Source organism: Tenrec ecaudatus, chromosome 15 (genome assembly GCF_050624435.1).
Source record: "Tenrec ecaudatus isolate mTenEca1 chromosome 15, mTenEca1.hap1, whole genome shotgun sequence".
NCBI lineage: Eukaryota > Metazoa > Chordata > Mammalia > Afrosoricida > Tenrecidae > Tenrec > Tenrec ecaudatus.
In genome coordinates, this window is record NC_134544.1 from 40,047,386 (window position 1) to 40,059,469 (window position 12,084).

General features: G+C 48.3%; 1 protein-coding gene across 1 annotated transcript in view; it reads right to left on the minus strand.

The window, feature by feature from the left end:
* MOCOS (molybdenum cofactor sulfurase) overlaps nucleotides 1-12,084 on the minus strand; it is a 64,740-nt gene that overhangs the window by 37,483 nt on the left and 15,173 nt on the right. The window contains exons 3-5 of the mRNA XM_075532572.1: nucleotides 10,387-10,453; nucleotides 8,089-8,730; nucleotides 3,958-4,034 (exon numbers count right to left, since the gene is read on the minus strand). Of these exons, the coding sequence (XP_075388687.1) occupies nucleotides 3,958-4,034; nucleotides 8,089-8,730; nucleotides 10,387-10,453 (786 nt within the window). The remainder of the gene's footprint in view (nucleotides 1-3,957; nucleotides 4,035-8,088; nucleotides 8,731-10,386; nucleotides 10,454-12,084) is intronic.

The window sequence follows — 12,084 nt, forward strand, 5'->3', positions numbered from 1 at the left end:
TGGAGACCCAAAGCCCATCTGTAGACAACTGGACATCCCCTTACTAAAGGGTCCCGGGGAGTAGACCAGTCAGTCAGGGTGCAGTGTAGCACCGATGAACCATACAACTTTCCTCTAGTTCTTTAATGCTTCCTCCCACCCACTATCATGATCCCAATTCTACCTTAAAAATCCGGCTAGACCAGAGGATGCACACTGGTACAGATCAAAGCTGGAAACACAGGGAAACCAGGATAGATAAACTCCTCAGGACCAATAATGAGAACAGCGATACCAGAAGGGGAAGGGGACGGTAGGGTAGAAAGCAGGAACTGATCACAAGGATCTACATATGACCCCCTCCCAGGGGGATAGACAACAGAAAAGTGGGTGAGGTGAGACATGGGAGGGAAGGAGAGTAGGGAGGAAGGGGGGAAATGAAGAGCTGATATCAAAGGCTCAAGTAGAAAGAAAAGGTTTTGAGAATGATGATGGCAACAAATGTACAGATGTGCTTAACTCAATGAATGGACGGATGGATGGATTGTGAAGAGTTGTGTAAGCCTCCAATAAAATGATTTTTAAAAGAAAAAGAAATGAGACCATATCACCGGCAAACTTGACCTCCTTGGGCCTCACAGCCCACACAGCTGGAGCCCTGTGGTGTAGTGGTTACGTGTTGGCCTGCTGACCTCAAGGTCTGCAGTTCAAAACCACCAGCTGCTCCGAGGGAGAATAATGAGGCCTCCTCCTCCCATGGAGACTCGCAGCCCTGGAAGCCCCCAGGGGCCAGTTCCACTCTGTCCTTGTCCTTAGGGGGTGCCATGAGTTGGGATCCACTCTATGGCAGTGGGTTTGTTTTGTTTTTTTGCCCACATGGTAATGGCTTCGGTCTTGGCACTGAAGAACAGGTTAGCCTTGCGATTTTGGTGGAATTGCTCTGTACAAATTCTTGCCATCTTCTTTTGTGTGTAATGCTACCTAAACATTCGGATAATACAGACCTTCCGGTAAATTTTTAAAAACATTGACAGCAGGTTGATCCCATCTCATGACAGCCATCTGTGTTACATGGTAGAATTCTGCCCTGTAGGCTCTTCTTAGGAGCCCTGGTAGTGTAGTGGTTACACACGTTGGGCTGCTAACTACAAAGTCAGCAGTTCGAAGCCAGCAGCCACTCTATGGGAGAACGACTGGGCTTTCTACTCCCGAAAGAGTTTCCGTCTTGAAGCCTGCAGAGGCAGTTCTATGATGTCCTGTAGGATCACTCTTAGTCCTTGCTCTCATTAAAGAGCAAGCTCACTAAAAGGACAAGTACAACGTGAGTCCGCTGAGGTAAACTTTTTTTAAAAATGCAAAAGGGGCACAGGGAAAAAGCTACTGTATATAAACATTTCTGGGGTGAGGTCCAGGTAGCATGGCGGGGGCCAGACCAAATCCAGGGGTACATATGGTAGCCAACTTAAAAGGTGGGGGGGATAGAAATGTGTAGCATGGGAACAGGGCACTGACCCACCCAAGGGGAGGGTATTGTTTATATCTCCACAGGGGAAGAGGGACCAGACTTCAACCCAGTGTTCCGGGATGTGAATGTAGCATGTCAACATGGAGCCAGTGGAGGGGTCTGAGGGGCTGAACCTAATCCCAACTGTGTGGACAACCGCCCCTCCCCCAAAAGAATTTACTTCAGAGGACAGCACTGAAGCTGCAGCTCGGGAAGAGGGATGTGTCTGATCAGAGCACACAGGAGCAAATGAAGCGGGAGGAAGAGAGAGTGGAGCACATCCTGGCCCACCAAGCCCTGAGGACGATATCCCCGCTCAGAACAGCCAATGCACAGAGTGGGCCATACAGCTGATCCCTTGCTGACCCATGGCCCTACGGGGGACAACACTGGAGATACAGTGTCAGGATTGGCCCAGTCTGACCCCACCACACTGAGGCAAAATAGTAAGGGCTTGGGGCAGAGCAGCGGGGGGAGCAGAGCAGGGAGGTCCCGAGGGAGTGCAAAGGATAGACTTTGGGGCCAGGGTGTGGCACCCCAATGGACTCCACTGGCACCCCAATGGACACTCCTAGAGGTCAACAAACAGACCTTGAGCTATTTACAGGTTTTTCTTTTTTATTTTGGGGTCATTGGTTTTCTTTTTGTTGTCATCATTGTGTTTTCTGTTGTCTCTTTGTCTTGCTACATCTTGTTTTTGTGTGTGTATATTATTATCTCTGCAAGTCTATCTAGATAAGACAGCCTGAATGAACAGTCTGGAGGAGAAACAATGGGACCAATGGTTCCAGGGGGACATGGGAGAGGGGGAAGTGGGAGAAAGGAGGTGGTGCTGACCAACCCAGGGACAAGGGAACAACAAGTGATCCAAAATTAGTGGCAAGGAAGGTGTCAGAGGCTTGATAGGGCTTGATCAAGGGCAATGTAACTGAGAGAAATTACTGAAACCCAAATGAAGGCTGAGCATGATAGTGGGACAAGAGGAAAGTAAATGGAAATAGAGGAAAGAACAAGGAGGTAAAGGGCATTTATAGAGATCTCGATACAGGCATGTACATATGTAAATATATTTATATATGAAGATGGGGAAATAGATATACATGCATATATTTATAGGTTTAGTATTAAGGTAGTAGATGGACATTGGGCCTCCACTCAAGTACTTCCTCAATGCAAGAATACTTCGTTCTATTAAATTGACATTCCATGATGCTCACCTTCCTTACATAATCGCTGAAGAATGTGTGCACAAGCAAATGTGGTGAAAAAGTTTATGTTGTCCAGCTATCAAAAGATATAGCATCTGGCATCTTAAAGGCTTGAAGACCATCTAGCTCAGAAGCAACAAAACCCACATGGAAGAAGCACACCAGTCTGTGTGACCACGAGGTGTCAAAGGGATCAGTATCAGGCATCAAAGAACAAAAACTCATATCATTGTAAATGAGTAGAAGTGCAGATTGGGGACCCAAAGCCCATCTGTAGGTAAAAGGACATCCCCTTACAGAAGGATCGCAGGGAGGAGAGGAGCCAGTCAGGGTACAGTGTAGCAATGATGAATGATACAACTTTCCTCTAGTTCCTAAAAATTTCCTGCCCCCAGCCCCCACTATCACGATCCCAATTCTACCTTACAATTCCAGCTAGACCAGAGGATGTACACTGGTACAGATAGGAAATGGAAACATAAGGAATCTAGGACAGAGGATCCCTTCAGGACCAGTGGTGAGAGTGGTGATACCGGGAGGGTGAAGGGAAGGTTGGGTAGAAAGTGGGAACTGATTATAAGGATCTACATATAACCCCCCTCCTTGGGGAATGGACAACATAAAAGTGGGTGAAGGGAGGGAGATGTTGGACAGTATAAGACATGACAAAACAATAATAATTTATAAATTAGCAAGGGTTCATGAGGGAGTGGGGAACAGGAAGGGAGGGGGAAAATGAGGAGCTGATACCAAGGATTTAAGTAGAAAGAAAATGTTTTAAGAATGATGAGGGCAACAAATGTACAAATGTGCTTGACATACAATGGATGTCTGTATGGATTGTGATAAGAGTTGTATGAGCCCCCAATAAAATGATTTTTTTTAATGAACCACAAACCTCAATAAACACCTCACTGGTAGAAAAATCTTTTAAAAGCTCACTGTCATCAAGTCGATTCCAACTGTGGTTTTCTGAGGATATATCCTTTTACAGGAGTAAAAACATCTCCTTTTTCTCCCAAGGAGCAGCTGGTGGTTTCGAACTGCTGACTTAGTGGTTAGCAGCCCAAGGCGTAACCACGACATTGCCAGGACTCCCCTTTGCTATTGCTAGTCAGTAGGAAAGTATTTAGCGTCCAATTCAAGGATATCCAGTCACTTCCCCAGATCCATCTGCCTCATGTGAATCACCGACCGCGCTGAGGCTCCTTCAAGAACTCTGGCCTCCGCAGGAGCAAATCCCACACCGGTAAGCGTGTCACTGACCTGTGAGACGCTCGAGAGAGTCAAACCCATGTTTCAGCGCTATCACGTCAAGGAAGGAGATGGTGCCATCTTCAAACCTAGAAAATGGTGAAGACAAAGAGGTCAAGCTGTGGCCAACATCTGCACGGGCATTTTGAATAGTAGCAAAAGTTAGACTTTTAGCAAGAACGTAATCTAGCCATATTTTCTTTGAAATGTGAACAAGAGCTAAGAAACTCTTTGCTGCCCTCAGAAGACTTTAGCTGTTGGGTACTTGAACGTTGGTTCCGACTCATAACCAGGCTATGTACACGGAGCAGATCACCGTCCAGTCCGGTGTCAGCCTTATAATCGCTGTTATCCTGATAAACCCCTTGTTGCAGCTGCCATCCACGGGACACAATCTTGAGATCATGAAGTGCTGCTGTTTGGCCACAAGAGGGCACCACGGCCCAGGCATCCATTCAGGGAGCGCCCAAAGCATGCAACTGTGGTCAGGAACCAGAGAGGCCAAGGTCTCCAGAACTGTGCGCTTTGGTAAAAATGACACAGCTCTCATGAACATACTATCAAAGTGTTCGTTACTTTTGCATGTTAGAGTTATTCATGTAGTTAAAATACTCATCTCATCTTTATGGGCCATACACTGTGTGCTAGGCAAAGTCAAAGCCAAAGTCCCTGCCTTCGAGTCAATGCTGACTCCCAGTGACCATTGTGGGTTTCTGAGACTGAAGCTGTTTACGGAGTAGAAAGCCCCGCCTTTCTCCCACGGAGCTGCTGGTAGTTTCAAACGTCTGACCTTTCGAATCGCAGGCCAGAGTGAAACCTTCCAGGGACAATTTAAGATACCTCCCCACCCTTCAATGACGTGTAATGTGACATCGCTTTGAAACGACTGCTCCAAGACCTACTTGTCCAAATTCTTCCTCACAGTCGCCTTCATTTGCTGTGAACTCGCAGCAAAGCCTTCAAGCATGTTCTGGCACAAACAAAACAAAACCACATTCACTGCTATCAAGTCAATGCCAATTTGCAATAACCCTATAGGACAGAGTAGAACTGCCTCTGTGAGTTTCCAAAATTATAACTCTTCACGGGGGCTAGAAAGCTCAAGGAGTGGCTGCAGGTTTTGAACTCCTAACTTTCCAATGAGCAGCTCAGCTGTAACCACTGTGCCGCCAGGGCTCCTTAGTAAGGCTAAATGAGAGTGCCACACTCCTCCTCTGACTCACCTACTGATCCAACTTAAAAACACACTCATGAAAGAATCTTGTTTGTTACCTGGGGCCTACCTGTGCCCTGACTGGAAATCTGCGATTTAACTAGACCCCAGGTGACTGTAGGGATGTGTACACATGCATAATAAGAGTCACTCACTCCGGGCCCTGACTTACATGCAGATTCTGATCCATTTATCTGTGGTGGCAGCGATGCAAATTCTCAGCAGGGGTCGAGCCCAAAGGAGAAGCAGAAGCCAACAAATCCTGGATGAGAAAGGGGAGCCTACAGCATGTCAGGTGGTGAGAAGGCATGAGCATGAAGCAGGCAGGAGTGGCAGCCATGTCACATGCATATGATGCTCAGGTGAGTCCTCTTTGAGGAAGATCCTCTGAGCAGAAGGCCAGTGGAAGCAAGGAGGAGAACAGGTGGGTGTGGAAGGGAAGCCGTCTCCGCAGAGGCCCTGAGCAGGAGCGCTGGCCACTGTAGAGCAGCGACGGGGCAGGGAGGGACAGGAGGCGGGGTCTGCAGGGTATAGTCTGAGACAGAACCAAGCACCTTGAGAGAATGAGTCGCCGGGCCTGGAAGATCAGGACCATGGGCTGGGGGACACAAAGGCCAACGGGCACAACAATGTTCCCCTTGGCTGGGTAGGGAGTGCGGTCTTAAAAGCTCGTGAGCGGTCACCTGAGGTACAAATGTCGGTCTCTCCTTGCCAGGAGGAAAGAAGAGCGCTGAAAATGGAAAGAAACTGAAATAATTACCGGGTGGATTAACTGGGCCATGCAAACATCAATCCCCACGGCCCTGAGGCCCGAACTAGATGGTGCATGCCTCCCATTACTATAAACGTGCTTGAAAAGGAACACATTAAAAGATCCTAGACTGAGAGAGAGAATGCGGAACAAAACTCGAAGTCAGACTTACTGGTCGGAGAGACTGGCAGTAACCTCAAGACTATGGCCCCTAGTAACCCTTCAAGCCTGGTACCAAACTCGTCCGCCTGGCTCAATATTCAGCTACCCAACCAACTGGTAGGTAAGGAAAGTAGGATCCTGGTGGGGTAGGGGTCAGGAGTGGGGCTCCTCCCCGCCATGAGAAGGGGATGTAGACCTCATCCTGTAAACCCACAGGGGCCATGTCCCCCCCACCCCCACCCACCCCCAGTCCTCTAGGGTCGCCGTGGAGAGAAAGGAGGGAGTGATAGGATTACAATCCCTCAATGAAGTGGCCACACCTGAGAATCGTCAGCCACCTGAGTCAAAAGGGAAGCATCTGCTCAGGACACAGTTCAGAAGGACTGGTAAAGATGGAAGGACGGAGACAGGGCACCGAGAGAGGAAATGTGATCAGAGACAGGACGTAGAGATTCGATGGATGCCGTGGGCTACAACATGTGCATGGTGGGATGCAAAAGTGACGCTTTGTCTGTAGACTTTCGTGTAATTCTCAATAAGAAGCTTAAAAGTAACATTTAAAAAACGCACTTTGGCTTCTTCCCTGACTGAAAGGAGGCGTGGTCAGAGTCCTCTGGGCAGAGGGCGGACAGGGTGGGTGCTGTTGAAGAATGCCCCAGCTGCTCGGGGCAGAGGGTGAGGGGAAGCGGGGAGACAAGGGGGCTGCAGCAAATCGGCCAATGAAGGAGGCACAAAGACACCACAGCCTTCTGCTAGCTGAAGGTTCCAGGAGGATATAGTGTTCGCGTGTCAGAAAGAACGTAAACCATGACAGCTACAAATGCTATCAAGTTCATTCGATATGCAGAAGCAAGAAACAAACACAATTATATATTGAATAATCAATGACTTGAGAATTAATGTGCAAAATGCCATCACTTCATAGTTACTTATCAATTGAAAAAAGTTATTAATTGATCATTAATAAATAATGATTGATTCAGCAATAATTCATTGATAGACCCTTAGAATGAGGAGAGGGTTTTCTTGTTCCATTCAAGAGTTATAGCTCTTATTGAATTCTAAAGCACAAAAGGTTAAGAATTTGATCAAGCCAGAACAAAAAATTATATCAATGTGAATGAGGGGGAGTGCGGAGTGGGGATCCAAAGCCCATCTGTAGACAATTGGACATCCCTACAGAAGGGTCACAAGGAAGGGACAAGCCAGTCAGGGTGCAGTACAGCACCGATGTACCATACAAATTTCCTCTAGTTCTTTAATGCTCCCTCCCCTCTACTATCATGATCCCAATTCTACCTTACAAATCTGGCTAGACCAGAGCATGTACATGGGTACAGATAAGAGCTGGAAACACAGGGAATCCAGGACAGATGAACCCCTCAGGACCAATAATGAGAGTAGCGATACCAGGAGGATAAGGGGAAGGTCGGGGCGAGAGAGGGGGAACTGATCACAATGATCTACATATAACCTCCTCCCAGGGAGAGGGACAACAGAAAAGTGGGTGAAGGGAGACATGAAAAATAATAACAATTTATAAAGTGTCAAGAGTTGATGAGGGAGGGTGGGGGAGGGAGGAGAAAACAGGAGCTGATACCAAGGGCTAAAGTAGAAAAAAAATGTTGTGAAAATGATGATAGCAATATATGTGAAAATGTGCTTGACAGGATGGATGGATGGATGGATGGATGGATGGATGGATGGATGGATGGATGGATGGATTATGATAAGAGTTGTACTAGCAGCTAATAAAATTATATTTATAAAAAAGGTAAAACTCACAGGGGCAGTTCTACCTGATCTATAGGGTCACTGTGAGTCAGCTTAGACTCCATGGCAGTGAGTTGGGTTTGGGAGTTTGGCTGACAGGCCCTGATTCTCCTGGACTCTCAGATCTGAGGAGCCTGTCAGCCTCTATCCTGACCCCTGACACCCCTGGGCCCAAACCCATCCCTTGCACAATCCCACAGATGGCACCTGCCAGTGCCGGCTTGCCCAACCCTGGTGGGGTTACCTTTCATCCACCGACTGTCTTGGCACATAGTAGTCTTCTCCCGCTAGGTACGCCGCGGCCGTGCCGCCTCCGAAGTAGGTTTTCCTCAGCAGCGGGGCCACGCGCTGGTTCACCAGCAGAGCCCCCAAGCCGGTGGGGAATCCGAAGATCTTATAAAAGGAGATGGGGACAAAGGCGGCCTGGTGCACCGACAGGTCCAAGGGCGAGGTGCTCACGTAGGAGGCCGCGTCCAGCAGCACAAACCATTTCCCGGGCGCATCTGTGGGGCGCATCCGCCCGGACTGGATCCCTTCGATCCAGGAAAGCGGGTACCTGGTTCCTGAGAAGTTGCTCTGCGCCGGGTAGCAGAAGAGATGCGCAGGGTGGCCGTCAGGCTCCCGGGCGGCGGCAGCCCGCGTCTCTGCCAACGGCATGTCTTCTGGCCGGATGGGCTGGACAGTGACGTTCTTGGACGAGGCGACCTCCCGCATGCCCACCACGGAGGTGTGGCTGTCCGTGAGGTAGCAGAACCGGCTCCCGCCGCCCTTGGGGCCCTGGGGCTCCCACGGGAAGGCCTCTGCCACGAGCTTCAGCGCAGCCGTGGTCCCAGAAGTGAACACCACGCTGTACTCATCTGGGGAGGTGTGGAAGTGCGCCAGGACCCTGCAGGAAGCGCCACAGTGGGATTGCCATTAGCCACGACTCTGTCGTAACCCCCGGGCCGGTCAACTCTGGCTCTTACAGAGCAGGACTGCTGCCCCCTCCTGTCTTCTTAACTGTAATCATTATAAGCCAATCGCCAGGCCTTTCTTCCACAGCACAGCTGCGTGAGTTCTAACCACCAACTGTTAGTGCCCCAAGGATCCTTCTCTACCTTAGCAGCTAATTGAAAATCAAACATCGGCTAGGCTTCGCTATCGTGCTGGAGCTGGAGCAGGTAAGTGGTGCAAAGGGAAATGTCTAATGAGTCCACTTTGGGAAGATGGCCTGGCCACCCCAATCCCCACCTGCATTGCTAATGGCAAAAATGAATAACTTCCATCATCTTCGCTGAACACACTTCCAGCACTATCATAATCTACTGCCGTCTAGTTAGTTCCGAGTCACATCACACACATACACCCCCCACCCCACAGGCTTTACAGAAAGCCTCAGCTCTCCTCCCAGGGAGCAGCTGCTGGTTTCAAACTGCTGACCTCGCAGTCAGCAGCCCAGCAACTAACGACTATGCCACCAGGGTTCCAACTTGAGGCTGTAAATCTGTCTGGGAGCAGATAACCTCGTCTTTCTCCCTTAAAGCAGCTGGGGGGTTTGAACCAACAATCTTGCAGTCCATCTGCGACAGTGCTTCCAGCTCTATCATACCAGAAAAACTCTCTGCCATCAAGTGGATTCGGACTCAAAGCGACCTTACAGGACAGGACAGAACTGCTCCCGTGTGTTTCCAAGACTGTAGCTCTATGGCAGTTGAAAGCCTGCTATTTCTCCAGCAGAGCAGTAGGTGGTTTCAAACAGACAACCTTGTAGTTAGCAACTAGCAAAAGTAATCCACCAAGCCACTAGGGCTCCTCACCATCAGGGTCCCTTTCAAACTGGAACCACTTGAAATGGTAGTGATTTGTGGAACTGTAGTTCACAGTGAGCTGTTAGTCCTCACATACTACTCAAACCAAACCACAGTCACTGTACCGAGCCGATTCCGACTCATAACAGCCCTAGATGACAGGGCAGAAGTACCTCTCAGACTGTAACTCTTCATGGGAGTAGAAAGCTCCATTTTTCTCACACGGAGAAGCTGTTAGTCTCGAACTGCTGGCCTTACAGTTAGCAACCCAACATGTAACCACTATACTACCGGCGCGCCTTTCCTTCTCATGGTAGAGGAAGGGGGAAAGGCTGGTGCAAACAGACAGAATGCCTAATGCAACATCTTCAGAAAGAGAGAGGGCGAAAGTGAGGCTTTTCTTCTTTCAGCAAGTGAGACTGCGGACCTGGGCTACTCTGTCACCCAGAAACTGGGTTTCTGGACCCAGAAACTCTGGCATCAACCCGGAAACAGCCAGAGGAGCTGTGCACCCCTCAGAGCTGCCTCCTGTCTGTCCTGCTTTGCACTGCTCCCCCTCACCTCTGCCTGCTCTGCACTGGCATGCTCTGTCCTGGCCTCTGAGCCTGATGTTGATCCTCATGTGCAAGATGCCATTTCACCGAACTTGATTTCCCTGAAACCAGCTCAGAATATTCGTGCAATGCATGCCGGTGATGGAAGGGAAGTCCATCCATAGAGAAGCCCCTGCTGTGGCTGGCCACCCTGGCACTCACCTGTAGCGCACCTGTTCCACGGTGCTGTAGGTGAGCTTGCTGCTCAGGTTCTGACTGTGAGGGTTACCTAGCAGGTAACAAAGACAAAGACGTCCGGTCACCACTTAGGGTCTATACGTTTGTGCTCTGTCACCATCTGCTTCCTATGTTTCTCAAAAGGTGAATCACAAGTTTTATAGAGCTAAACAATCTAGCATATGGCCCAGAAATTTGACCCCTAAAGAAATGAAAACATCCATCCATCCATAACGAGACTTAATGTAGAGACATCCAAAAGGGCATTATTCATGCCAGCTAAACTCTGGAGATAACATAAATGCACATTAATAAGTAAACAGAAAAATAAGGTAGAATCTTAAAATAGAATATTATCCAACAATAAACAGGAACAAACCTCTGACATAGGAGGTGGTATCCCCACCAAAAAAAAAAAAAAAGAGGAATGTTTTTTCTAAGCTATGTATTTAAATTTGTCTACAAAACAACCTATTACCTCCAAAGTACACTCTATTACACTTAATACATTTGTCAAATCTGCCATTCCACTCTTGGAAACATTTTTCAAACTTGTCTGTTTGGATGGCTGATAGCATCTCTCCCCCCGCACCCTCTTTTCCCTTCACCTCTGCTATTTCATCAACTCATTGCCCTTTCATGTCCCTCTTAATTTGCAAAAACAAAAAGAAGTTGCATGGAGCAAGATCAGGTGAATAAGGTGTGTGGGACAAGAAAGTTGTACAGTTTTTGCCTAAAATTGGTGCACTTAGATGGCTGTGTGAGCAAGTGCATTGTCGTGGTGGCAAAACCAGTCCCCCATCTGCCACAAACCAGGCCTTTTTTTTTTTTTTTTTGGTCAAACACTGTTACGCAATCTTTTCAGAACTTCTATATAGAAAGCTTGATTAACAGCCTGACCTGGTGGAATAAACTCTAAATGCACTATCCCCTTCACATCAAAACAAACAAATAAACAAAAAACAAATGAGGGGGTACCCCCTCTTATGCTATGTCATGGCTAACATTGTGGGAATTACATTTCATTGTGGGAAATACAATCAATGACATGAAACAAATGGGTCAGTATTGCTGACTGAAAACTGATCTGCTCTGTAAACCTTCACCCATTTCCCAATAAAAAGTTGTGGAGGGGGTTGAGGAATAAGAGACCACCTACTGTGATTGCAATGATAAGAAATGATTAGCAGAGGCAATTAACTCGAGGCAAGAACAAATCAGGTTCTGGGGATTTGGATTGGGGTTGTGGGGGGAGGGCTGTAAATGGGGCCAAGGGACCTTACTGAGGAGTGAGAACGATGGCCCACTGCATTCAGCACCCACTCTGCTCCCAGATGCTTCCCTGCCAACCCCCTTTGCCCTTCTGTGCCCCTCCTCATTGCGACCTCTTCTGGCAGTAACCTGTGTGTCCCCATGGCAATCCTTCCTGTGTTGGGGTGAGTGACCTTTGGGTGTCCATCTGTTCCCCCTCTGACATGGCTGTTAATGCAGTTTAACCAACTTATCTGATAAATGTGGTTAGAGTTATGATGTTGGCAAAGAATACGGGAAGATCCATGGATTTCCAAAAGAACACACAGATCTGGCTTGGAAGAAGTACAGCCAGGATGCTCCTTAGAAGCGAGGATGTCAAGACTCTGTCTCGAGTACTTTGGGCAGGTTATCGAGAGAAACTCGTCCTTG